Source organism: Bufo bufo, chromosome 6, assembly GCF_905171765.1.
Source record: "Bufo bufo chromosome 6, aBufBuf1.1, whole genome shotgun sequence".
Classification (NCBI taxonomy): Eukaryota; Metazoa; Chordata; class Amphibia; order Anura; family Bufonidae; genus Bufo; species Bufo bufo.
Window position 1 is genome coordinate 303558266 of NC_053394.1, and position 27754 is coordinate 303586019.

The 27754-nt window shown below is 43.8% G+C and overlaps 1 protein-coding gene across 1 annotated transcript in view; it reads left to right on the top strand.

Annotated features, from left to right (window-relative positions):
• Positions 1 to 24772, top strand: part of STAC2 (SH3 and cysteine rich domain 2) — a 65916-nt gene extending 41144 nt beyond the window's left edge. Inside the window, exons 3-11 of the mRNA XM_040438206.1 lie at positions 5248 to 5345; positions 5504 to 5585; positions 8205 to 8320; positions 8475 to 8547; positions 8910 to 8956; positions 9047 to 9150; positions 19034 to 19085; positions 20151 to 20288; positions 22990 to 24772. Of these exons, the coding sequence (XP_040294140.1) occupies positions 5248 to 5345; positions 5504 to 5585; positions 8205 to 8320; positions 8475 to 8547; positions 8910 to 8956; positions 9047 to 9150; positions 19034 to 19085; positions 20151 to 20288; positions 22990 to 23091 (812 nt within the window). The 3' untranslated portion in view covers positions 23092 to 24772. The remainder of the gene's footprint in view (positions 1 to 5247; positions 5346 to 5503; positions 5586 to 8204; positions 8321 to 8474; positions 8548 to 8909; positions 8957 to 9046; positions 9151 to 19033; positions 19086 to 20150; positions 20289 to 22989) is intronic.
• The last annotated feature ends 2982 nt before the right edge of the window (positions 24773 to 27754 follow it).

Here is a 27754-nt window from a genome sequence, read left to right on the forward strand (position 1 = left end):
GTGCCTAAATGGCTTTAGTAAAGAACAACAGATTTGTTACCCCTAAATCAGGCTTCATCATTTCTTTGTACAATCACCCTACTCAGTCACATTGTCTCTCCTCTCCAGTATCCCGAGGAAGCTCTGCCTTACACCCCAATACCCACCAACACCTAGGCCCACCCCACCTACCACCAGACAGGAGACCCCAAACCTTGGTGTGCTCCAAGGTGAAGAAAGGTGCACCCCCTCCATCACTATACGGCCCAGGAAATGCCAGAGTGAGGACCGCCATCGTGACTACTACCACTCCTACCCTCACTATCGTTACCAGTCTTGTCCTCCCTTTCTCCTTTGTAGTCTGTTCTCCCAAATGGCACATCTGCTATGTTGGTGACTAGCTGTCCGAGGGGACATTTCAGATGTCACTAGTTAGTGGGAAATGCCAGTAACATGAAGGGTCAGGGCAAAAGCAGAAAAACAAAAGGTTATGTTTACTTAGACGACAATAACAGCCAAAAATAATTGGAGCTGTGTCTGACCTGCAGAGGCACACCTAGTTATCCGGGCAGTGAGGGGACGTGCCTGGAGACTCCACACTCCACATTGCTGCCATAATTGAAGACAGCTTCCAAGGCTTTTCAATTTACAAGATTCTTTTACAACAAAGCCCATAGTAGCAACTTGTGAAATGTTTCATATTGAACAGCCCTTGAACAGTGTTTTCTGCTCCAAGATCTGAAGAAGCAGAAATAGAGAGGATTTACAGCAATTCTACCAAAGTGGATTTCATGGCTCTTGTGTGACTCTAGTTGCTCTGCACAGAAGTTTTCAGAGCTTGCTTTGTTTCCAAGTCATAAGAGGCTAGGAGGGGCATATATTTTTGATTATGACAAACAGAACAGGCTTGTACAGAACAAAAATGATTGAAACAGTGATATAATACACTTAGATGTCCAGTACCTCTTTTATGTTCCTCAACATTGTATGTAGGGCCAGCAGAAAGTTTATGTTGCCCATATAAGGTGGTGGAGAGGTCCTCTCCAGTTATGTTCTGAACTGCAGCAGCTTACAGTCATGAGAAAAACAAAGTACACCCTTTTTGAATGATATGGTGTTATGTATCAGGAGTTCTGATTCAGGACATAATAAAAAAAAACTTGTCTTTAAAAGGTCTGAAAATAAGGTAACTACAACCTCAGATGAACAACACATAACAGTTTCATTATTTATTAAAAACATGAAGCCAAAATGCAGAAGATGTGTGTGAAAAACTTACCATAGCCTTAGGCCCCCTTCACACGGGCATAGCAGGTGAGGGCCGGATGCATTCAGGGTGCATTGCGGGAAACCCGCGCGAGTAGGCGCGCAATTTCATTCAGTTTTGTCTGCGATTGCGTTCCGATGTTCAATTTTTTCCGTGTGAGAAAAAACTGAATGTGGTACCCAGACCTGAACCCGGACTTCTTCACTGAAGTTCGGGTTTGGGATAGGTGTTCTGTAGATTTTATTATTTTCCATTATAACATGGTTATAATGGAAAATAATAGCATTCTTTAATACAGAATGCAAAGTAAAATGTCACTTGAGGGTTAAAAAATAAAAACCTTACTCACCTAATCCACTTGATCGCGCAGCCGGGATCATCTTCTTTGTTCTTCTTGAAGGACCTGCAAAAGGACCTTCGCTGACGTCATCGCGCTCACCAGACGTCAGCGCAGGTCCTGCTGAATGAAAATAGAAGGACCTTCTCTCTTCATTCAGCAGGACCTGCGCTGACGTCACTGCGCTCACCACATGGTTAGCGCGATGACGTCAGCGAAGGTCCTTTTGCAGGTCCTTCAAGAAGAACAAAGAAGAGGATCCTGGCTGCGCCATCAAGTGGATGAGGTGAGTAATGTTTTTATTATTTTTTAACCCTTAAGTGACATTTCACTTTGCATTCTGTATTAAAGAATGCTATTATTTTCCATGATAACAGTGTTATCATGGAAAATAATAAAGTAAATGGGACCCAGGTTGCTCATCCCTCGTCTCCTTAGCAATCATACGTGAAAATCACATCACATCCATACTTGCTTGCAGATGCTATGCGATTTTCACACAGCCCCATTCACTTCTATGGGGCCTGTGTTGCTTGAAAAACACAGAATATAGAACATGCTGCGATTTTCATGCAACGCACAAGTGATGTGAGAAAAACATCGCTCATGTACACAGCCCCATTGAAATGAATGGGTCCGGATTCAGTGCGGGTGCAATGCGTTCACCTCACGTATTGCACCCGCGCAGGAAACTCGCCTGTGTGAAAGAGGCCTTACTACATCCATAGGACTTAACAGGGCAAGTAGCAGTCAGGTGCTGCTAATCAAATAGCCTTGATGAATTGATCATCAACAAGTGTAACCACTTCTATAAAAGCAGAAAAAATTGCTGGTCTGAAGCATTCAGAAATGTGAAAACACAATGCAGAGGAGGAAAGGATCTTAAGGCTGGAAGTAGACTGTAGCAGATTTTGCAGGAGAACGTGTTCCTTCCCGGCAATTGCCTGCTCGATAGTGGTATAACATGCTATAACATGCAGCGAACTCCTCCACAGTATCAGGAAGAGTGATCGCAAATACCATAGCTCGTCCCCATACTAAATGATTGTTTGCCTGCAGCAATTATTAGTGATTAGGCAGCACAATTTGTAAGTTATGATTTTTTAACCTGCTAAAAAATTCCAATTGCCCGATGAACGAGCGTTTGCTCATTCATCGCGTAATCAGCTGCAGTATTAGACAGGCAGAACATTGCTAATGAGTGTTCCTACAAATGCTTGTCAGCAATTATATGCCTGAAAATTGGCTGGTGTAATACAACCTTTAGAGAAGCAATTGTTGCTGACCATCAGGGGAGGATTATAAGGCCATTTCTAAACACCTTGAAAAAGATTATTCACAAGTGGAAAACATTCAAGACAGTTGACAGTCTTCCCAGGAGTGAACGTCCCAACATATTCATCCCAAAGGTCAGATCGTGCAATGCTCAGAAAAATTGCAAAAAAATGCAAGAGCTACATCCAAGACTCTACAGGCCTCAGTTGGTATGTTAATTGTTCAAGTTGATCACAGTACAAATAGAATAAGACAGAAAAAGTTGAGACCAAAATGGAGATGTTTGGCCATAATGCATTATGAAAACAAAAAACACAGGACCTAGGCACTTAGAGGTCATTGAGTTGACCATTAACTGCTCTGTGTACCAAAGTATTCTAGAGTCAAATCTGAGGCCATTTGTCCAACAGCTAAAGCTTAGCCGAAATTGGGTCATGCAACAGGACAATGATCCCAAGCACACCAGCAAATCTATAACAGAATGGCTGAAAAGGAAATGTATCAAGGTGCTGCAGTAGTCTAGTCAAAGTCCATACCTCAATCCAATAAAAATGCTGTGGTGGGACCTTAAAAGAGCTGTGCATAAAAGAATGCCCACAACTCAATGTACTGAAGAAACATTGTCAAAAAGAGCAGGCCAAAATTCCTGTTTGAGAATCTGATAAAGTTATAAAGAAAACAAATACAAGTTATTACATGCTAAAGGCGGTTCTACAAGCTAAAGGGTGCACTTAGTTGGGGTGCACATAGTTATTCACACATGGGTTTTCCATTTAAGCCTCATTTTTATTGAACGAATGACACGGTGGAATTTGTCATGTGTTGTTGGTCATCTGAGGTTGTATTTACCTTATTTTTAGACCAGATTTTTTTTTATTCTGTCCTGATATGTAAAACCATAGACATCAAAGAGTGTGTACTTAGTTTTTCTCATGATTGTATATGCTCCATAGCCAAACTGTATTTTTGTTTGATATTGTGTTATTATATGTTGTAGGATCTGTGGTCACATGGCCCTTCTAATAGGTCCTCAAGTAACCGCTATATAATATTGCTATATTAATTTCAACAGTTATTACAGGAGGTGGCTCAGCAGATGTTTTACTCATTTGTTAGCTTCTGGTGATGTAAAACAGAGGGGCAGCTGGGAGTTACAGCCTCGGGCACCAATTTAGGGGAGGTGGGTCCTTTTAGGTATCTCCTAGTGAGAACCCTGGGAGGACTACAGACCATTTGTGAAGTGGTGGCTAGAAGTGGGTAAGTTGTGTCTTGGGGGCCTTCTCCTCCAAGAATTTTTTCTTGATAGAGAGGAGTCTTCCAACATGAAGCTGTGTCAAGTAAAAGCTACAGTAGAGAAAGACCATGAGGGAGCTAGAGGCTGGTGCTAGGGGTGCAGAGTCAAGGGCCAAGAGTCATGACAAGGTCTGACTATGGGGTTGGAGAACACCCTCTTTGCGACATTATAGGAAGCTGCATGTGAGACTTTGGCAGTAAGACAACACTGGTTTGTGTACAGGTTGAACAGGATAGCCACTGAATACCCCTGTGTTGGAGAAAAACTGTGAACTTAGGGAGAAGGGGAGAACCGCCACTTCCACCTGTGAGTAGTGGACTGTTAGGCTGCATTCACATCTCCGGCAAGCTGAGCCGACCGCCTTATCCGGCACAAGTGCCATCTGTCGCCCGGACCAAAAAAAGTTGCATGCAACTGCTTTTGTCCATCCAAAACCCGGCATTTATGCCGGAAGGTGGCCGGATCACTTAAAGGGAACCTGTCACCTCCAACAAACATCCCAAGCCGGCAGCAGTACCTTAGAGTAGCCAGAAGCATGTTTGTAACGATCATTTTCTTCCTGCAGGCAGAGAAGCAGAAGCTGTAAAAACGTTCTTTAATCCCCTGCCGGCGAGCCTCTCTAGTCAGGCTTGAAGTCACGGAGGCAGCGGCCTCCTTGCTTCAAGTCACGATAACCACGCCCCCTTCCCTGCCCATTCACTGTGACTGACAGCGCTTATGCACGACAGTTCAGCTGGCTTTGCCAAACTGCCGGCTGTCAGTCACAGCAAAGGGGCAGGGAAGGGGGCGTGGTTACCGTGACTTGAAGCAAGGAGGCCGCTGCCTCCGTGACTTCAAGCCTGACTAGAGAAGCGCGCCGGCAGGGGATTAAAGAATGTTTTTACAGCTTCTGCTTCTCTGTCTGCAGGAAGAAAATGATCGTTACAAACATGCTGCTGGCTACTCTCGGATACTGCTGCCGGCTTGGGATGTTTGTTGGAGGTGACAGGTTCCCTTTAAGTGTTCCTGATTTTATCCAGACTAGTTATAGTCTATCTATAATTATTTTTGCTATCTGTTATTTAGATTATTTTAATCTATCTCCACCATAAATAGGTAACTCCAAGCAGGGATTACGCTGTAAGATGTGTAAGATCGGAGTCCATCTGTGGTGCTCAGAGGAGGTGTCACACCAGCAATGTCTGGGAAAGACGGTAAGATGCTAAAATCTTCTATTTATCAAATCCTAGTAGGTCTCTCTGTATATACATATTATATATATAACTGTCCTATTCATAACATGTGTCCACATGTATAGTGACCATCTCTGAACTGTGTCCTTTAACATATATATTGCATATTATTTTCACAGTCTACATCTTTTCGACGGAATTTCAGTTCTCCTCTCCTAATCCATGAGCCTCTTTCAAGCCCCAAGGAATCCCCAGTACCTGGTAAACCATAATTTGTATCCTTAGCATTACTGTACATACTGTATAATGGAAAGTCTCACCAACAATACCACCTGAAAATCATAAGTTGTGCCATAATATGACATGTGGCAAGCAGTATTCGTACTGGCCCAGCAGAGTAACAGAGGATCTCTGGGGGGGCCTATGCTCTGATTCTATCGTGGGCTCCATAGGTACAGAGATTGCCACTAGGAATTATTTTTTTGAATTGAAATCTATTAAGACTTTATTGATCATATGGGGGTTGGGCCCTGAAAATAATTTCCTCTGGTGGGCCCAAGGAATCCCACTCCGACCCTGGTGGCAAGTGAGTGGATATTTTGACTATAGAGTGCTGGTGAAATTGTGCTTGCTGATGCAGGAAATTGCTGCCTACCCATGAAGTTAGCTTTGGTTGAAACCTCCACTCAAATTGTGGAAAGTGGCAGAGGCTTTTTTGTCTAGTGATGGATGCTCAGAGAACAATTGTGGAGGTCATTAAACATATTCAGTGAGTTTGTTTGCTACCAGATATTGTATTTTTATCTGCAACCTCTGTATGATATTTTCTGAGGGAGAAATGTGTCTGGCAATAATATAATTTATGTGTCTAGTCAAGCTAAAGAGTTCTTTCAACACCCTTAAGTACCATGAAGAATCAACAGGGTTCTCCAAGCAGCAGCCTGACAATCCAGATAAGCATATCAACTATTTAAAGGGTTATTTAAGAAAAAGTAATACTATCCAATGAAGAGAGCATTTCAAATAAAGTATTATTGCAATATGCATTCAATAAAAATATTCTAAGGTTTTTCTGTACATTACATTTCCTCCTGCTGTTTATGCTTCTTGTCCTGCATTCAGTGGTGGACTCATATGCTCAGTAGCTTCCCTTCTTCATTTTCCCTGCCCTTAGTGCTGGTGTTGTGATCACAGGTGAAGCAGGTGATCACTCATTTAGTCACTCATTAATTGATTTATTCATTCATCCCTACTTCTAAATTCAAAGAAGTATATATTTATATCTCTCTCTAGACAGTGGAGAAGGAAATTGTGGGGAATTACATACCATATGGATCTCTGGGGCAATACATAGGGAAATATTTTGTATTTAGGGGACGTAGGGGTTAACAAGAGCTAATTGCAGTGCATCCTGAGAGATGCAGGTGCCTGATTGTCTCGCGTGAGCCGCCGAGGGAAGAAAGTCCCACAGATAAGCAAAAAAGTGAGTATAAAAAATAGGTTTACTTTCATGGAATAATAAATCATTTCATAAAATTCCTAGATATAAACACCCCTAGAGCGGGATTGCTGCAGCACAATTCCCTATTTTTCTGCCTCAACTCAGGAATAATGTACCCTCAAGCAGCCATCACTCAGTTCCAACATGTTTTTCACAACTTTTCAGGCTTTCCCTTTCCTAAAGCTCTTGACTTAAATTAGCACCAGTTATAGTCCTTGAGCATTAGACCCTAAAGTAAATGTCTATCTTTTCATTTAGGGTTCTAAACTCTGTACTGATTCATTTCTTAATATATCTTTATGTATCTTTATAGCATAGAATCAAAGCTCAACATGAGGACTACCTGCAGCCACCACTAGAGGGAGTTCTGAAGCTAACTGCATACTTTTATATTATTTATTAGGCTGTTGAGCTCCCTCTAGCTGTGGCTTCATGACTATGCATGGGAAAAAAATTGGGGAGGTCATGGGGTTCCCACCAGCATCAGTGGAGAGGTCATGGGGTGCCCACCAATTATTTTTTCATTTTAACACTGATGTCTAATCCCTAGACAAAACTCTTTACCTTAAAGTGCATTATTTGGACTGAACAGTGCCTGATAGTAGTGGGCCTTGATATCTGCATAGCTTTGCTAGGCTTTCATCTCGGTTTACTGCAAGTGGTTTTTGGAGACACAACATTTCAATGTTTCCATTGATAAACACTTAGTAGGCCAAGCAGTGAGAGAATATGTCTCTTCATATTCTATGCTTCCATTGAATACATGTGTATGAGGATATTGTGCTTGTGTTTCTATTAGAAGTGCTTTTATCTGTCCACAAAATGGTAATGGTCCTAATATAGGATCCATTTACTGAGAGTCTTTGAAAGACGTTAGAACCTCTCTTCCCTGTATGGGATGTGTGCTATTTTTCAGATGATCAGAACCAAATCAGACAGCTCATGATCCTCTTGTTACGCTGCGTGGGAAAGGGCAATCCCCATATCAAAATTCAAAGGATTATCCCAGCAGGCGTACTTGTTTCCAATCTATAATATGCTTTATTTCATGATCAAAATAACAAAATCACAGGACGCGTTTCCGCCCGTCGTCCAGCCTTCCTCAACTGCATGCAGTTGAGGAAGGCTGAATGGGCCGAAACGCGTCCTGTGATTTTGTTATTTTGATCATGAAATAAAGCATATTATAGATTGGAAACAAGTACGCCTGCTGGGATTATCCTTTGAGTTTTTCAGATGATGTCATTGGCCTTGTCAGCCCACCACTCCATTTGTTATTGTCTTTGTCTATAGATTTCTCACTTCTTAATAAGGCTGTTTTTCCTCTTGGTAAGGATCTTGCTCATCAGTTTTCTGTCTCTCCCTCCCTTCCTAAATAGCAGCTCCGAGAGGTAAAGTCGATCCTGTGTACGAGACACTGCGCTTTGGAACCTCTCTAGCACATTTAAACCGTTCGACATGTAGCAGCGTGTCTGAGTCCCCCACCCGCAGCCTGGTAAGTGAACGGTAATGCACAAGCGAACCCTCCTGGCAGGGATGATTGATGCTTGCAGAAGCTGCATTCTAAATAATGACAGGTGTATCTGCAGCCCAGCGCTGATCGTAGATATTGTCATCGTCAGTTCACTAGACATGGATGTTTCTTGCAGAGTGAAAAGGAAGAGAGGACAGATGATCCAGAGGGTAGCATCCAAAGCAGCGAGGAGAGTCCAAGTCACCCAGGTGAGACATAAACAAGACAAAGATACAACCAGAGCAATGGATAGATGCACACTATTCCATAACCATACTAATGATCCTTCCTATCTAGGGCTATAGCAGGGGGGCTGGTGGGACATTTGCCCTAAATGTTATGAATGACATGCTGGTAGACAGTTGAAGACTAGGCAGAAGTGAATTGTCTTCCCAGGTGATAGACAATCTAGCTATACCCATGCTCCCTATAATTGCACAATCTTTAAGGAATTTTCTAAAAAAAATGCCCCCCATGTAGGAAAAACTGCAGACTCCATCTTCCACCAGTCCTGGCCTCATCTCTCTTAATCAACTATTCTGATCACCATTTGTTTTCCTATTATTCTTAGTGTTCCCATTAGATGAGGCCACCAGTGAAGATGCCCGCAGTGTGACGGTGAGTGATTGACAGGTGGGATAGTGTCTGTGAAAATAATTTGGAGCTTTAGTGTTAATACATATTCTATTTGTGTCTCTGTATATTCAGAGTACAGTGTCAGGCGGCAGGACAAGGAAAGAAATATCTCCTATGTACTGCTATGTGGCTCTATTTAAATTCCTGCCTCAGGAGATCAATGATCTACCCCTCCAGTGAGTACCACAATTTGTCTGCTTTGCATGCTTACCACCATCCTCTCTTCTGTATATACACATGTGAACATAAGTATATCATTAATATATTTACTCCACCACCACTTGACATCAATACTCGCACTTGGAGTCATTTTTATTGCTATGTCCAGCGGTGTAGCTGTGTAGTCATAGGAAGTGCAGAGGTAGCAATCAAGGGTCCTCAAAGGTCCCTCTGCCACATCAAAAGGTACCAGTATTATAAATGGCACATGGTGGGTAGAGGACCTTGATACAAATTTTACATTAGGGCCAAGGACCTTCAAGTTAACCCTATGACAATGTCTGATGGCTGCTTTTCAGACTTTCCGATGGAGGCTACTTTGCCGATTTTTTTGGACTTCCCTGAACATAGCCTAAACGCTTACATCTCCATCAGTGGCTAAGCAAATGGATTCTGGTAATAAGCAGTTTCTCCATTGTAAGGGGCTATAGAAAACTACAAGAACTGGACCATATTAGTTCAAGACATTGGTGGGTGTCCCTGCTTCTGGATCTCCATTGATGTGACCTACTGATCGGAGAGAATAGTATAAGACCGGGAAAAAAAATTTGTGCTCATTTCAGGACGTTTTCCAGTTTGAGCATGTAAAGTGTTTACATGTATAATTCAGCAATTTTCTAATACGTAGGGGAAATTTATAATTGTAGGTGTAATTGAGGTTAGTTTTTAGAATGACGTGGTTATGCACACCTGCTCCAAATGTATGAAAGTAACATGCAGTAATAATTAATTTTGTGCAAGTGCAATGTGGTTGTTTCAGAAAAAGTACGCCTGGGAGACGCTTGGCGTGGAGTTGTGACTTTTTATAAAGTTGCACTTCACAAACATGTCCCAAAGGTGATCTACTCTGAAATTCTGTCCAAATTCTCAGACCAAATCTGTATTCAATGTGCAAGGTCTCGGCTTGTAGCCATTAAATTGGAAATGTCTTTCATTCACTGTTTACTTGCAGAGATTGAAGATCTGTCCTGGTCACTGATGTTTGGATCCTTAGCTGTTCTAAAATGAGCTATACACATGTGTGAGCATCACATGATCAAGACAGGTGAACAGAAGGTTCCCATATAATAACAATAAGCAGAGATCTTGACGATCTGTGAGGAATTCATACACAATGGAGAAGATTCACTATTGCAAATGCTTAGAATTTTGGCTCAGACTGAACCATAATTCCGGTGCACTGGCCTATATTAAGGGCTTTAGACACTCTTTTCCACTGCACTCGGAGAGAGTGTGGTTAAAGTGGTAAGAAACATCACAAGATGTGCCAGCGTGTGCCAACCTTGTGCCAAAAGGAAATTTCTGGAGCAAAGCAAGCCAACTAAGCCAGTGTAAAATGATAAATCTGGAGTATCTTTAGACGGTGTAGTCTAAGCTTGCACTGTTTTAATATTAGACAGTATTAGTAAATCTTCCCCATTGCATTACACAGAATAAAATAATTGTTTCTAGGAAACCCAGTGAATGCAATCATTGCCATAATTCAGGATATTAATCTTTTAGGAAAATCTAGGGTAAGACCACTTAAAAAATGTTTCATACTAAGCAAGAGTTAAGCTGGGTCCTGAGGCTGTCTGCAACAATAGAGAGGCTTTAAAGCAAATGTACTAAAGTTGTTTCAGGGCTTTGAGAGAATTTGCAGCTTCACATCAGATATTCTTCAGATGTTGGGGTGTACATGGTTTCAGGACTTGCTTTTGTTTCTAAGCCTCACTTGTCAGATGAAAACACCAAGATCCCTGATAAACCCAGGAGGGGAATTCAATTCATGAGTGAAAGAACAAGAATTTTGTGCTCAGAATGATAGAGAAGAACTGTTGGTTCCGTGGGTTGCATTCAAAGGGGGTATTACCATCTGAGACAATGGGGGCATATCGCTAGGACATCGAGAACAAAGCTGTGAAGGTGGAGGCTGGAGGTGGATCCGGCCACCACCAAGCGCTCTCCCCATGGTAGTGAATGGGAAAGCACAGCGCTTGCACAGCCACTGCTCTCATTCATTTCTATGGGACCGACGGATATAGCCGGCGGCTCCATAGAAATGAATGGAGGGTGGCTGCGCATGCGTATTGTGCCCTCCACAACTTTTGAGGCTCTGTTCTCAGTGTACCACCTCTGTGACCCGCACCTATCAGACAATGGGGACATATCCTAGCGATATGCCCCCATTGTCTGAGATGGGAAACCCCCTTTAGGGCAGTGGTCTCTAGCTGCAGCAAAGCTACAGTTTCTGGCATGTTCAGCCAGAAGATCACTGATCTAGGTTAACAAAATAATTTAAAGGGCATCTGTCAGCAGATTTATACCTATGACACTGGCTGACCTGTTCCATGTGCACTTGAAGCATCTGTATTGGTCCCATGTTCATATGTGCCCGCATTGTTGAGAAAAATGAAGTTTTAATATATGTAACTGAGCCTGTAGGAGCAAGGGGGGGGGGGGGGGTTGCCACTAAACCTAGAGGCTCTGCTCTCTCTGCAACTTCCACGCCCCCTCTGCACTCTCATTGACAGGGCCAGATGTGATTACCCAATCTCCTTTCCCCAGCAACAGGACACTGTATTGTGAGCTGAGACAGTCGGTCTCCCTCCCCAGAGGCTGGAAGTATGTATGGGAGAGGAGCTTGCTACCCCCTCTCCCCAGCGGCAATGTGATTTATTGGGAATTAGGAGCCCAGTCTCCATTCCCCAGCGGCAGGCTGAGTTACTGTCACGGATGAGAGTGGGAGAAACCCTCATCCGTGCGATGTTATGGAATAGGGTAGCTACTAGGCCAGGACCACAGGATCAGGGAGCAGGTCACCTCCTATCGCGTCCCTAATACTGACCCTGACTCCTAACTGTATGAGCCAACCCAGATGGTAGGAGGGCTCATACTCTGGAACCTAGGGTCCCTACTATCCCTCAGGAAAAAGCTGTGCTAGGAGCAGGGTAAGACGACCTGTTCCTCCAAGACACGGACGAACAGGAGTCTCACTGGCCAAGCTGCAAGGAAGGGGGAACATATACAGACATATGGATATGGCAGGTGAACTACACCAGTTCCAAACCTACCTGCCACAGCCTCGCTGACTGGAACCCATGCACCAGTACTGCTGTCCACACAAACACTAAGGACACAGCACACCCCACAAATCACACAGGTAACCAGGACATCCATAGCTGCAATAAACATAGAAAGGATTACCACATCAACTTAACATCATGCATAACTTTTATGACCACAAGGGTGGCCCTCACTGGACAGATGGTAAAGACCAGGAGGATGACTCCAGCATAAGGCATGGCTGGAGTACCCCTCCAACTTCTGGCTCCCACCAGGAGCTAAATAGCCCAAGCAGCCACACCCACGCCAGGAAAGGAGTTAACCCTTTCATCACCAGACAAGGTAAGTGTCACTTAAAGGAGAAGTGTACACAGAACAAACTCCTTAACACAAAACATAGGAAGTGCACACTTAAAATCACACGTTGCCAGAGGCAACAACATGCCGTGACAGCGAGCCGCCTAGCAACTAGCTCCAGCTGCTACACTGCCAACAACCATATGTTGCCAACGGCAACCACACGTGAGGCAACAAACCCAGAGCTCTCACCTGTGGTTGACAACATAGAACAAACCGCTGACAACTGCATGCGACCAAAGAGTCATGACCATAACCATGGTCGTGACAGTTACAGGGGGCAGAGACAGTCGGTCCTGTCCCCCAGCAGCAGAGTGTTTTATTGGGAGAGGAGAGCTTTGTCCTCCCACCCCAGCGGCAGAGTGTCCAGCAGGGAATAGAGAGCCCAGTCTCCTTTCCCCAGCAGCAGGACACTGTATTGGGAGCGGAGACGGTCGGTCGCCCTCCCCAGCAGCTGGAAGTATGTATGGGAGAGGAGCTTGTTACCCCCTCTCCCCAGTGGCAGCTTAACGTACCAGGGAGAGACAGTAAGCCCCACAACAGTGCAGATGGGACCGTGGTCTCTGCACTTACAGCACAGGTGGTACGGACAGTCGGTCCTGTCCCCCAGCAACAGGGCTGTTTAGCGAAAGGGTAGACAGTCGGTCTCCCCCTCCAGCAGCAGAGCTGGGTATTCAAAGGGGAGACAGTCGGTCTCCCCCTTCAACAACCAGGCTCCAACCAGGCTTCTTCCGTGGATGTGCTGGCACCAGCGCAGAGTACCACTGATCCCTGCCCACAAAGCAACCTCCACTCCAAGCCAGGGGGCAACACAGAGACCGGGAGTACCAGTTACCAACATAACCTTGGTGGACTCACTGGACAGAGACAGGCTACCAAATTCAACAGGTCCAGTATTTGGTTGTGGGTGGACTGCCAGAATAACTCAGGTACCGACCGGCGTGAGGTCAGGTATCTGGTTAGTCTTCCCTGGGAGGGGGAGATGTGTTGCGAAAATAACCTCGCCACTGGGTTTTGGAGGGGCCTGTTTGCCAGCCTCTTGCCTCAGGATTATGGCCCATATACTAACTTTGAAGGAGAAGACAGACCAAATGTGACTTCCATGGAATTCGGGAACCCCTGCTTGGATCTGGGTGATTTTTGGATATGTTGTTCACCCAGATCAGAGCTATCCATGGATGTATAAATTATGGGGATATGTGGGGTTTTGAGGTGTTTTCTGTGTTTTGGGAAAAATGTGTGTTTTTTGTCTGTGAGTGATTAAGTTAGCCCATTATGTTTGGTAATTGTATCACAGGCAGAGCCCAATGTGTTTTGGTAATTATATTTTGTTGATTGCGTCAAAGACAATGCCCATTGTATTTTGTTGATTGCGTCAAATACAATGCTCATTGTATTTTGTTGATTGCGTTACAGACAGAAGGAAGGGGGTTTTGTGTAAAATTGCTGGGAAGGTTTCAATACTGTAAATGCATGTGATTGGCTAAAATATAAACTGTCACAGTCTTTTACAAGGGCCCCAGGGGGAGTGTCCCTTGCTAGGAGACCTGCATAAAAGGCTGAAAAATAACCCATTAAAGAGTTCCTGTTTTACATTCAACATAGAGCCTCGTCTCATGTGTGTGGGGATTGCTATACACTGAAGATTTGCTATACTCCCCTGGCTATAACCCCTAGCTCTTGTAAGAGCTGTTCCTGTTCCTTGTTCCTGTGGTGGTATCGGTGTCGAGCGGAGTGCTTGGAGTCCTCGGTAGGCACTGGGAGCATCCATCAACGGAGGTACCCAGTCAGGGTGCCAGGAGATCCGTTACAAACACAATGTAAACTGATTTGTTGAAATAAAATCTTTACTTCAAATGGGGAAAAAGTCCTGTTACAGAGCTCCCAGGATAGCCTAAGGGTACGTTCACATCAGCATTAAAAAATCTGGCAGGCTGGTCCAGCAGAGGAACAGCCTGTAGGAGTTCAGCATATCCGGCATAACAAGATAAAAACTGACAGATCCCCTTTGACTATAATGAGATCCGATGAGGATGCATGCACAATTTATTGTCTGGATCCTGTAGGATCCCATGATATTCAAAGGGAATCAGGTGGTTCTGGCTATGCCAGATACTGTGAACTTAAGCAGGCTATTCCTCTGCCAGAATAGCCTGCCGTATGTGAACCTGGCATTGCATAAAACTACTTAAAGGAAACCTGTCATCACCTTTATGCTTCCCATACTAAAGGCAGAATAAGGTAGAGACAGGTGAGTTGATTTCAGCGCTCTGTCATTTAAAAGTTAAAAGTAAGTGGTTGCCGAGAACCAACATCACAATCATTGCAGACTGGGCCTGGAAAAGAGTCCCGGCCACCTGAGAAGAGTCATGTTTATTCATAATCTCCTGCTCTCCCTGCCCACCTGCTGATGGCTGACAGTCTTCTACCTAGTTTTCTCCCTTTCTCTCTAGGAGAGAACTGCCAATCATCAGCAGATGGGTGAGAGTGCAGGAGATTATGAATAAACATGACTCTTCTCAGGTAGATTTGACTCTTTTCAAGGCCTGGGCTGCAATGATTATGATGCTGGTTCTCAGCAACCACTTACTTTTAGCTCATTCAGCACACACCGCTGACATCAGTATTTCTGTCACTATTTTATGCTGCCCTCAGTGAGGTCAGCATAAAGTTGATGACAGGTTCCCTTTAAAGGGAATGTTCAATATCTAAAACATTTGGGTTGAAAAAAAACTCTACTCACGATGCCAGAGCCTCCTGATTCCAGAGCTGCTCATTCTGTGAGGCTCAGCGATCACATGCTGTTATTGACACATCAACGCTGAGGCCATTGACACAAATGTAGACAACATGTCACACTTTTGGTCCTGGGGCGCAGCGCTGAAGTTTTTTTTTTTTTTTAGCTCATGTCTGGCTACCTCTTAAATATTTTAGATCTCGGACAACCTTCTAAAATTTTAGTGGACTGCAGCCACCACTAGGAGGAACTTACTGTTTCTGAACTGAACTGAGTTTTAAAACAGTACACAGTATGCTCCTAAGCTCCCTCTAGGGGTGGCTGCAGGCAAGTGGAATTTTTCAATTTCAGGTTGTGAGCTTTGTATGGAGCTCCTACACTATATATATATAATTCAATAGAATGGAATGTTGTAAATAGAAAAAGAGATGGAATTAATAGGTGGAGAATCATTTCATGGTATCTTTAGCTTCTCACTAGAGGCTTCCCACCCCTCTAATGTCCAGGAGACATTTGTCACTCAGAGCAGAGGGGAGGGGTTTGGGAGACAAGTACAGAGAACCCTGGACACTGCATATGAAGGGACCATCTCCATGGCACTTGTGATCATGATGCCTGGGGCATTTCTCCTCCTTTGGTCATGTAAGGAACATGAGCACCCACCTAGGTAAAATATCTTTAGCCCCACCTATTTACTTTTGTCTGCAGTTTTGAAGAGTCAAAACTGTTGACAGACTCCCTTTAAATGAAAAAAAGGATTAAGACTGCATGAACCTGAAATCTTGGCCAATCCAATTTATCACTTATACTGATTAGTCACAGCCTTGGACCACTCACATGGCAGGAATCAATATCAATTCTGCACATCATTTACCACCACTGGAAGTTTAACCATAAAGTTATCAAAACAGCCAAAGTGTTCTCAAATCCATTTACACCACGATCATCTCCACACGGTGGACTTAAACTGAGCATGACTACACGAAAGCAATTTCTGTTACTCATAAGTACAATTAGCAGTAGATGCTTACATTTTATCCACTACACATGACCTGCAATCACTTCCTCTTTTTCTTAACCCCTTCATGACGCTGCGATTTTCCATTTTTCTGTTTTCGTTTTTTACTTCCTGCCTTTCCAGAGCCATAACTTTTTTATTTTTTCCATTAACATAACTGTATGAGTTCTTGTTTTTTTGCAGGGAAAGTTGTACTTTCTAATGTCATCATTTATTATTTCATAGAATGTAGTGGGAAGTTGGAAATAAAATTCTAATGGGGCGGAATAAAAAAAACAAACAGTTCTGCCACACTGATGGGTTTTGTTTTTACTGTGTTCCCCGTGCGGTAAAACTGACCTGTTCCCTTCATTCTCTGGGTAGTTTTCGGTGGCACCATTTTGGGTATTTATGACTTTTTGATGACTTTTTATTCAATTTTTGGGGGGACGTGAAGTAACGTAAAAACTGCAAATCTTCCATTTTCATTTTTTTGCTGTTATGGCGTTCACCATGTAAATGTTTTAATAGTTTGGGTATTTTAAGGACGCAGCAATGCCTATGATCTTCTCTAAATTTTTGTTTACAATTATTTATTTTTATTTTTATTATGGGGAAAGGGTTTCATGTGAATTTTTATATTTTTTGTATTTTTAAAAGCTTTTTTTTGCTTTTTTTTAAACATTTTTTTAAGTCCCCCTATGGGGCTTGACTATGCAGTCGTCAGATTGCTTATGCCTTACATTGCAATGAATTATCACTGCAATAATGTTTGAATTTGCTACGCTCTTATGGAGCCCTGCCACTTGCTGTCCTCCATAAGAACTACAACTGTAATAGCATGGGTTTCTTCATAGAGACCTACGCTATTCCAATAAACAGCTGGGGGAGCCATTCTGGCCCCGGGAGCGTGAAGCTCCGAAGGAAAGCCCCTCAGATGTAGTGGTTACATTTGACCACAGCATCTGAGGGGTTAAATATCTGCCTGTGTAAAACAGCAGAAACCCACTCAGGGGAGATGGGGGGGGCATCTTTAAAGTCTGTAAAACTGTATGGCAGATGTCATAAAGGGGTTAAAGAGAACCTGTCACCACAAATCCACAGGCAGCATATTGTAGAGCAGGAGGAGCTGAGCAGATTTGTGGAAATAGATTCAGTAAAACTTTTACACAGGGGGACGAGTTATCATTGATTGATATTCTCTGTGTAAGGCCTCTTTCACACTACTGTATGGCTATTTCAGTGTTTTGCGGTCCGTTTTTCACGGATCCGTTGTTCCGTTTTTTGTTTCCGTTGTGTTTCCGTTTTGGTTCCGTTTTTCCGTTCCGTTTTTCCGTATGGCATATACAGTATACAGTAATTACATAGAATGAATTGGGCTGGGCATAACATTTTCAATAGATGGTTCCGCAAAAAACCGAACGAATACGGAAGACATACGGATGCATTTCCGTATGCATTCTGTTTTTTTTTTGCGAACCCATTGACTTTAATGGAGCCACGGAACGTGATCTGCGGCCAAATATAGGAAATGTTCTATCTTTCAACGGAACTGAAAAACTGAAATACGGAAACGGAATGCATACGGAGTACATTCCGTTTTTTTTTGCGGACCCATTGAAATGAATGGTTCCGTATATGGGGACAAAACTGAAACTGAAGCAAAAAACGGCCTGCAAAACGGAAACAAAAAGCGGTAGTGTGAAAGAGGCTTAAGTCTGTAATAATAAATAAGCCAGCATCTCATCGGCAGACAGCTGTTTCGGGGTGATTGTCCCTCATCAATGCAGAGCAGAGAGTACTGGCTTAGGCTACTTTCACATCTATGTTTTCAATTCCTCTATTGAGATCCGTCATAGGATCTCAATAGCGGAAGAAAACACTTCAGTTTTGCCCTCATTCATTTTCAATGGGGACAAAACTGAACTGAACAAAAAGGAATGCACCAAAATGCATTCCGTTCTGTTTGGTTGCATCCGTGATGTGGTGCGGAGCAAGACGGATTCGTCCTGACACACAATGTAAGTCAATGGGGACAGATCCGTTTTCTCTGACACAATAGAAAATGATCCGTCCCCCATTGACTTTCAATGGTGTTCAAGACGGGTGGCTATAGAAGACATAATACAACCGGATCTGTTCATGACGGATGCATGTGGCTGTATTATTGTAATGGAAGCGTTTTTGCAGATCCATGACGGATCCACAAAAATCGCTAATGTGAAAGTAGCCGAAACTGGGTGAGAGGCCTAGGTCAGAATTTGGGGGTACTATCATTCCTTACAGAGAGCGTATTAATCAGTGTGAGGAGGCTTATAGGCCATACATGCTCCTGGGAAGAAGGGATGCAAATGAGCTCTTAGCAAGTTGCCTCTGATGCCACCAGGGTTGAGTACCCCTTAACTGTGCAGGGGAGAGAGAATAAGGCACTCTCCGTAAGGAGAGATAGTACCCCCCAAATCCCCACATTCAGTTATTTATTAACCAGTTCAGCATTGTGCGTAATGGTGCATAAAACATGAACGAGGGACTATCTATGTCCACCTGAATGGTCTTCTAATTTCATATTTCTTATAGTTTTGGCTTTCACTTAATTTCTTTACCTTTCCCTCCCTCATGTTCTCATCCTCTTCTCTTTTCTTGCGTCTTCTCTTCTCCTCCATCACTCCTGTTTTCCTTTGTTCTCCTGTTCTTCCCCCCACAGGCCCGGTGACAGAGTTATGGTGATAGATGACTCAAACGAGGATTGGTGGAAGGTGAGAAATCTAGATTTTATGGTCTCAGCAGGTAGAGCGAGGAGAGAGATGCGGTAAACAAGTAAAAATAGAGTGGAGAAAACAAGGTCTTATATTGCCTCTGTACTGTTGGTGCCATACTAAGATGTATGAAATAAGTGATAGAAAGGTGTGAGACTATTGGATTGGACAGAAGTGATAGAAATGAGGAATATGTGGATTGAAGAGAGGAAAGATGGCTTTCATGTACATCGTCTCATCACTATGTGCAAGCATGTAATTATTCATGAGTGACCCCTCCACCCACAAATCCTCCGCACTGTCAGCCTCATTCTACATAAGTTATTGTCAGTGCATCCAGACCCTCCTCTGTATGTGGGCAGATGACTGAGGTCACACTGCTATAAACACAGGGGAGATCACTGAGACATGCAGAAGAACACTATGGAAAATAGAAAGGGAGGGACATTAATAGTGATGAGAATACAAAGTAACAAAGAGATGTATTCATCCTAAAGATGGCCAAACAAGGAACCCATCCGGCCAAAACACCCTGTACCACTGGCAACTCTAAGATCTGACACCCAGTATGCTATGTATGAAGAGTGAGATATTTTTTAGTAGTAGTTTTCTGGTTATCAGGAGTACTTAACTCCACCCCCTCCCCCCCCCCCCCCCCAATGTCATATCAAGATAAAAACATGGACTATGTATGCCTAGTTGTAGGATCCTGGTGGTAACACATGCAGGGAATTCATGATGGCCCATGTACACTGTCTGCCGTATTACAGCTCCATACTACTGTGTATAAGTCTAGGGGTCATACTGTTCCTCCATATACCTCCGATATCATATTTAAAGTCCATGTCACATGAAGCTAAAAAACGTAGAACATGTATGGCTACTTGTAGGATCTTATGGCATTATGACCCCATGTACATGGCCTTATGACAGCTCCATACTACCTCCTAGAAGTCTAGGGGCCATAATCTGCCTCCATATGCCTGCAATATAATTTTTAGAGTCAGAGAGTTTATTCTATCTCTGCTGTGTGTATGATGCCTAAATGATGACTTTTACTTTCAGGGAAAATGTTGCGACAGAACTGGCTTTTTTCCTGCAAATTTTGTGCAGCGGGTACGGCTAGGAGAAACTGTGTGGAGGAGCACAAAGACATTTCATGGTGTGAAAGAACAGGGACAACTAAGTTTGAAAGAAGGACAGGTAAGTCATTACCGTTATGGTGATAGGGATCTAAAATGCTGTTAGTACAGATCATTAAGGCCTTTTTCACACAAACGATACGGATCAGCTCAAGATGCGTTCAGGGTGCGTTCAGTAAAACTTGGACCATTTTACAAGCAAGTTCAGTCAGTTTTGTCTGTAGCCAATGACTGCAGCTATGACTTGTCTCTGACAATGACATCACTGCTGGGTCACATGGTGTTTGGGGACTTTTCACCACCGAAGCCTATCATTGGCTCAGCAGCGCATATGAATCTGTGCAGAAGTTGACAGACAGGGACCGGAAGTTTAGTGAAGAGAGCCAAAGAGCCAGAACGGAGAGGCAGGGAGCAGGTGACAACCAATTTAAAGGAGATTTCTGGGAAGATAATTTTTTAAAGGAATAGAAAATAATAAAATAATAATTACTCACTGATCCCCAACCAGGGTTGCCAACTGTCCAGAAATTTCTGGACAGTCCATAAAAATAGGTGACTTTTTTCCTGTGTCCGTAAAAAAAAATAGACACGTCAGTGAATTTTTTTGAGGCTGGTGGTACTTGACTAGATTTTTTTTGGAGGTAATTATCATCATTTTACAGCTCACAGTAAATGCTAATAATAAGTTCTTATCAGTATATTAAGCAGTAGACATGTATTATTTAATAATATTTATCATCCATTATGGTTATCCAATTTGTCCGTAAAAAATGTTGGCTGTCCGTGATTTTTGGATAAGTTGTCCAGAAAAAAGAAAAATTCTGGTTGGCAACCCTGTCCCCAACCATAGAGGTGCTGCTCTGGTTCCCACTGTTCTTTTCTTCCTGGTCCTGGCTTGACACACAGGAAATGGCTTGTAATGCCCACTCAGTTGATCTCTGGCCGAGGCAGGTCACCGCAAACCATTTCCTGGGTATGGATTTGGGTCCAGAAAACAGAGAGCAGCAAGAAATCAATGAGGTCATAAATATATATTTTTATTCTCTTACCCTTTTTGGCCTTTTATTTTAAATGTATCTTCCCAGAAGACCCTTAAATAAATCAAATGTATCTAATTGATGGAAGAAAATGGGGTATTGGGAATGTATCTCCCATAGATCATATCTTGATTAATCTATTAAACTGTTGGGTTGTCTTCTTATGGGCAAAATGATAAAACAACCCAGATATAGAGGGCATGGTATTACTGTATCTGGAAAGAAGCCAAGGCAATAATCTACTCTGCTGGAGAAAGCCCAAATGATATTGCTGCAAAACATGAAATCAATGCCTTATCATAGCATGGCAAGGTACCTCAAACTCAAAGCCAATATCTGCCCCCCATTACCTCCAGAAGGAGGACCATACTACAGTGGTTATAGAATGAATGCAGCTGTGAACAGCAGTCAGCTTAATGTGTCCATTCTCATTCTGGACAACATGACTGTGCTGTACTCTGCCATCTGCTAGGATGAAGCTAAAACCTGTGCTAGACCTGACAACCAAGTAGCACTGGCATGAACCAACTGGTAGGTGGCATAACAAAAATCACATCAGCTGACTACTGCACTTGGCAGTTGGGGCATTTCCTATGCTGCCTGTGAAGTAACTCATGCCAATGCTTCTCAGCAGTCATGTTGTCATGGCTAGAATAGGTCTCAGCTGCGCCTCGTAGAGGACAGTAGGGTTTCAAATGAGACTATCATACCTCCCAACTGTCCCTGATCCAATGGGACAGTCATAGATTTCAGCAGCTGTACTATGGTCTTGGCATGGTTGTGGCATGTCCCAATTTCAACTGTGGACGCAGATACATTGATGAAGCAGGAGGCCATCAGCTCCATGCTCCACCATTCACAGTGCGTCCCGCTGCAGGCAGGTGCAATGCATCAACATCATCGTTCCTGCTGAGCTTAGTGGGAAAGAGCACAGGCTGGGGGATGATGTGCTCCGTTCATCGCGGAACGGGGCTTGGTATTACAGGTTTTTTATTTAAACTATGAATCCAACACTATAGTGAGGGGGACACTACAGGGGACAGCACAACTGTATGGAGGGCACTAAAGGGGCAGCATTATTGTGATGGGAGCATTAAGGGGGCAGCACTATTGTAATAGGACACTTAAGGGGCAGCAGTATTGTGAAAGGGCACTAAAGGGTCATTCTTGTTGTGAAGGCGCATTTAGGGGGCATAACTAATGTGAGGGAACACTAAGGGTGCATCACTACTGTGTGGGGGCCTTGACAAGGCATTCCTACTATGAAGGGGCACTAAGGGAGCATTACTACTGTGTGGGAGCACAACTACTGAGTAGGGCACAAAGGGTACTGGGTAGCATTGGGTGGAGTTAGAGGTGTGGGTTAGTGAAAAAACTAATTGCAGCTGCACGGTGCAGATATTGTCCTTCCTTGGCCTTTTCAAAAGTTGGAAGGTATGGAATATCTCCATACACGTGGCACCTAACAGAGTATTGCACAGCAGCACACATAGTCAATGCTGCTGCAGAGCATAGAGATGTATGGGACTCTACCTTTCAAGCCAGTCTATGCTGCTGCAGAGCATAGAGATATATGGGACTCAACCTTCCAAGCCATATGCATGAACTACAGATAAACATCTATGGATCCCACTTCACAAAATTAAAAAGCTGTGTCAGATTGTGATCTTTTGACGTGTACCTTCCACCTTGACATTTTTCTCTACATGTATTCTTTTTTCTCAGATCTGTGTGGGCATTGGAAAAGCAGAAGCTGAAGGTCTCATTAAAGTGTCAAGCGGAAAAAAGAGAGGCCTGGTGCCTCAAGACTGTCTTGTGGAAGTTTGAGGGCCTCTACCGGCGTAGGCACCGATACATGCTACTCCTTGAGAGTAACTGAGCTACAAAACGAACCGAGATCATGTGCAAAAGCAATAAGGCATTCAGGAGGGTTTGATGCTACTGAGTGGCATGGTAACATTGAGATGATCCCAAGTCCACCTAGGAACCCTGGCAGTGACATCTTATTGCAGAACCTATAAATGCTGCATTAAGCCTCTTCCGCTTTGTATATATAACTTTGAGTATATCAATGCGTATTTTGCAATATGTCCACCAGGTGTCTGTGACATCATCACTCAGGGCCATCCTCTTAGTGACCTCATATTATGGTTGGGATGTCATCAGCATCAACCTTTAGTTTACCTAACTTTGCAAGTTTGCTGCAGGAGACTCTCCCTCCCAGCACAAAGCATTTGAGGAGTAGGGTAATTGTCACAGCCACCTTCAGTCACATCTCCCCTTTCTTTAGAACTAAGAGGTTGTAAATACATCAAAATGTATATACCTCTTTAACAGAAGTGTCACAAGTGTGTGCGAATGAGAGCTCATAGAGTGCGCATTCAGCAGGATTATTGCAAAGCGCTCTTAATGACATGCCGTGTGCATTTTTAATGGAAGAGATATGAAATATTCATTTTACATGTCTCTCAGTAAACCTGTGATCTAATATGTTTGGGAAAAAACAAGCAAAGTTCAACTATGTAAGGAAAGCATAGGGTGCCATTTACAATAAGAGGAGATGACGGCTGAGCTAGAAGAAGAGACTGCACCCAAATTATTTGTAGATGCAGAACTTAAAGACTATAGCATGCATGTGTTTATTAGGAGAGAGTTGTATAGAAAAAGAGAAAAGAGATAGCTTTCATGCATACCGTGAGGAAATAATAGTACAGCATCCCATTTAAGAAATCAAAATAGAGATTTCTCAAGATTAGAAGGTTCTAACCTCCAATGGAGGGAGGGCAGTTAGAATAGCATGCAACCACAATTTTAGGTGTAGTTTTCTAGAGAGAAGTTATAGGCATTACTAAGGGGTGCTTATCTAGAGAATCAACAATGCAAGCAATTTAATGTATGAGCAAGCAGGCCATGAGGAAGCAAGGCTGGGCTTGAATAGAAACAATAGAACAGTGTCTGCAGAGAGCTCAGTGCCAGAGATAGAACTGTGCCCACCAGCACCCATTCTGTCTCCATTGCTCATCCTCTCATTATATCTGTATATACGATATATAAATGTGTGTGTACGTCCACCCCCACATCCAGCCTCCAGGCTATTCAGTGTCCTCTGCTCTGCCTGTACCATATCTGTCCCAGGCAGATTTAAATATCACAAGACCCTCTGGCAGCTCCAGCACTTCTCTCATTACCCTTTCAGTGCTGATCAGGGGATCAAGTACCAGTGTAAATATATAGATATATATACATATATATATAAATGAGTGTTAATATATCGTTGTCATTAAGGTGTCCGAAAAATAAAATCCCATCAGTGATGTACCAGCCCTATAGCCAAGAGGCTCCTTTTCATCTTTTTCTTTATTTTGCATTGTTGCTGTGTCAGCTTTAAGATCCAATGAATAATTCATTTTTTTCCATGGCTGTATCAGTCACCTTCAAAGCTTCCTCCCATTCTCTTTCCACCTTTTAAGTTGTAGTTTATATCCAGTTCTGTCCTTCAGCCATTCTCTCCCGCTTATCTCTAACCTCCTGTTATTCTCTAGATTTATTAGCATTTTAAATAATTGTCTTTATTTTACTGCCTTTCTATTAGTCTAGTGTCATGCTAGCATTGTCAGCTGAATAAAGCACTTCTCCCTATTCTGTCTAAGCCTTAAATCACTTTTTTTGTACCTTCTTCAGTCTTCTTTAGTCACAAACTTCAATTGAAGATCCTTCTTGGTTTTTAAAGGGGTTGTCTATGGGTGGAAGACCATGATTTTTTTTTCTCCCCAAAACTGCACCACACCTGTCCATAGCTTGCACCTGGTATAAAAGCTACTTTCTCATTTGCGCTTTCCCTTTCCGCTATTGAGATCCGTCATAGGAGATCAATAGCGGGGGAAAACCCTTCTGTTTTGTCCCCATTCATTGTCAATGGAGACAAAACTGAACGAAACGGAATGCACCAGAATGTATTCCGTTCCGTCTGGTTGCATCCCCATCGCAGACAGAATAACGATGCAAGCAACGTTTTTCTGTCTGTGATGTGGTGTGTCCTGACACACAATATAAGTCAATGGGGACGGATCTGTTTTCTCTGACACTTTTGGACTTTCAATGGTGTTCATGAAGGATCCACCATGGTTATTTTAGCAATAATACAACCGGACCCATTCATAACGGATGCGGACGGGTGTATTATCGTGACGGGAGCGTTTTTGGTGATCCCTGCCGAATCCAGCAAAAACGCTAGTGTGAAAGTAGCCTTTATTGAAGTGAATAGGTCTAAGCTCCAATACCCCACACACAATATGTGGACACCTTCAATAGCTGTCAGCTGAACAATCAGGATAGGCCATCAATATCTGACTTGTGGGGGTCCGATGACTTGCACCCCCGTTGATCATCAGTACCACTCCCATTCACTTCAGTGTAAGCAGAGCTGCAGTAACCAACTCCATCCACTACACACAATGTCCAGTCTATACATTTTATATGCATGGAATGTAGTCTCACTCCATGCCTTCCATATCAATGGGCACGAAATGTGGGATAAGGTGTAAGATGCAACTTCCCAGCCCATCCATACCAGTAATACCCTTCTGGGGTAACAAGTAATGCACCCAATGAGACTGCACAGGTCACACACCTTTAAAGGTGGTCATACACATTAGATAGAAGTAGGTTGAACAATTAATCCTCTGGGTAATGATTGTTTTGCAGAAGCAGCCATAGACACTTATAGCGTTATAGTCATTCAAATTGGCCATGTCTGTTCAGTGGCACTGGAGGAAGGACGAACAATCTTTCCAGGAAGAAAGATCATTTGGGGATCAAAAAACTTTTGTAAGAACGAAAGATCTTTTGTTCAACTATTGTATAAAAATGTCAAACACGGCTGATTTTTGTCCACAAGTGTCATAACGAATATCTATTATGGTTGAAATCGGCTAACTATATCCATTTTAGGCCTCATGCACACGACCGTTTTTTTTTACGGTCCGCAAAAACGGGGTCCGTAAGTCCGTGATCCGTGACCGTTTTTTCGTCCGTGGGTCTTCCTTGATTTTTGGAGGATCCACGGACATGAAAAAAAGTCGTTTTGGTGTCCGCCAGGCCGTGCTGAGCCAAACTGATCCGTCCTGAATTACAATGCAAGTCAATGGGGACGGATCCGTTTGACGTTGACACAATATGGTGCAATTGCAAACGGATCCGTCCCCCATTGACTTTCAATGTAAAGTCAGGAGTCCCTTTTATACCATCGGATCGGAGTTTTCTCCAATCCGATGGTATATTTTAACTTGAAGCGTCCCCATCACCATGGGAACGCCTCTATGTTAGAATATACTGTCGGATATGAGTTAGATCGTGAAACTCAAATCCAACAGTATATTCTAACACAGAGGCGTTCCCATGGTGATGGGGACGCTTCAGGTTAGAATATACAAAAAGAACTGTGTACATGACTGCCCCCTGCTGCCTGGCAGGTGCTGCCAGGCAGCAGGGGTCAGACCCTCCCCCCTGTTTTTAACTCATTGGTGGCCAGTGCGGCCGGCCCCCCCTCCCCCCTGTAGTTAACTCTTTGTTGTCCAGTGTGGCCGGCCCCCCTCCCTCCCCTGTAGTCAACTCATTGGTGGCCAGTGGGCCCCCCCTCCCTCCCCTGTAGTTAACTCGTTGGTGGCCAGTGGGCCCCCCCTCCCTCCCCTGTAGTTAACTCGTTGGTGGCCAGTGGGCCCTCCCCCCTCCCTCCCCCTCCTAATTAAAATCTCCCCCCCTATCATTGGTGGCAGCGGAGAGTACCAATCGGAGTCCCAGTTTAATCGCTGGGGCTCCGATCGGTAACCATGGCAACCAGGATGCTACTGCAGTCCCGGTTGCCATGGTTACTTAGCAATTTGTAGAAGCATTATACTTACCTGCGAGCTGCGATGTCTGTGTCTGGCCGGGAGCTCCTCCTACTGGTAAGTGAAAGGTCTGTGCGGCGCATTGCTTAATGATCTGTCACTTACCAGTAGGAGGAGCTCCCGGCCGGACACAGACATCGCAGCTCGCAGGTAACTATAATGCTTCTACAAATTGCTAAGTAACCATGGCAACCGGGACTGCTGTAGCGTCCTGGTTGCCATGGTTACCGATTGGAGCCCCAGCGATTAAACTGGGACTCCGATCGGTACTCTCTGCTGCCACCAATGATAGGGGAGAGATTTTAATTAGGAGGGGGAGGGAGGGCCCACTGGCCACCAACGAGTTAACTACAGGGGAGGGAGGGGGGGCCAGCCGCACTGGACAACAAAGAGTTAACTACAGGGGAGGGAGGGGGGCCTTTCGCACTGGACAACAAAGAGTTAACTACAGGGGAGGGAGGGGGGCCCACTGGCCACCAATGAGTTAACTACAGGGGAGGGAGGGGGGGGCGGCCGCACTGGCCACCAATGTGTTAACTACAGGGGGGGTCCTGCCCCCTGCTGACTGGCAGCACCTGCCAGGCAGCAGGGGGCAGTCATGT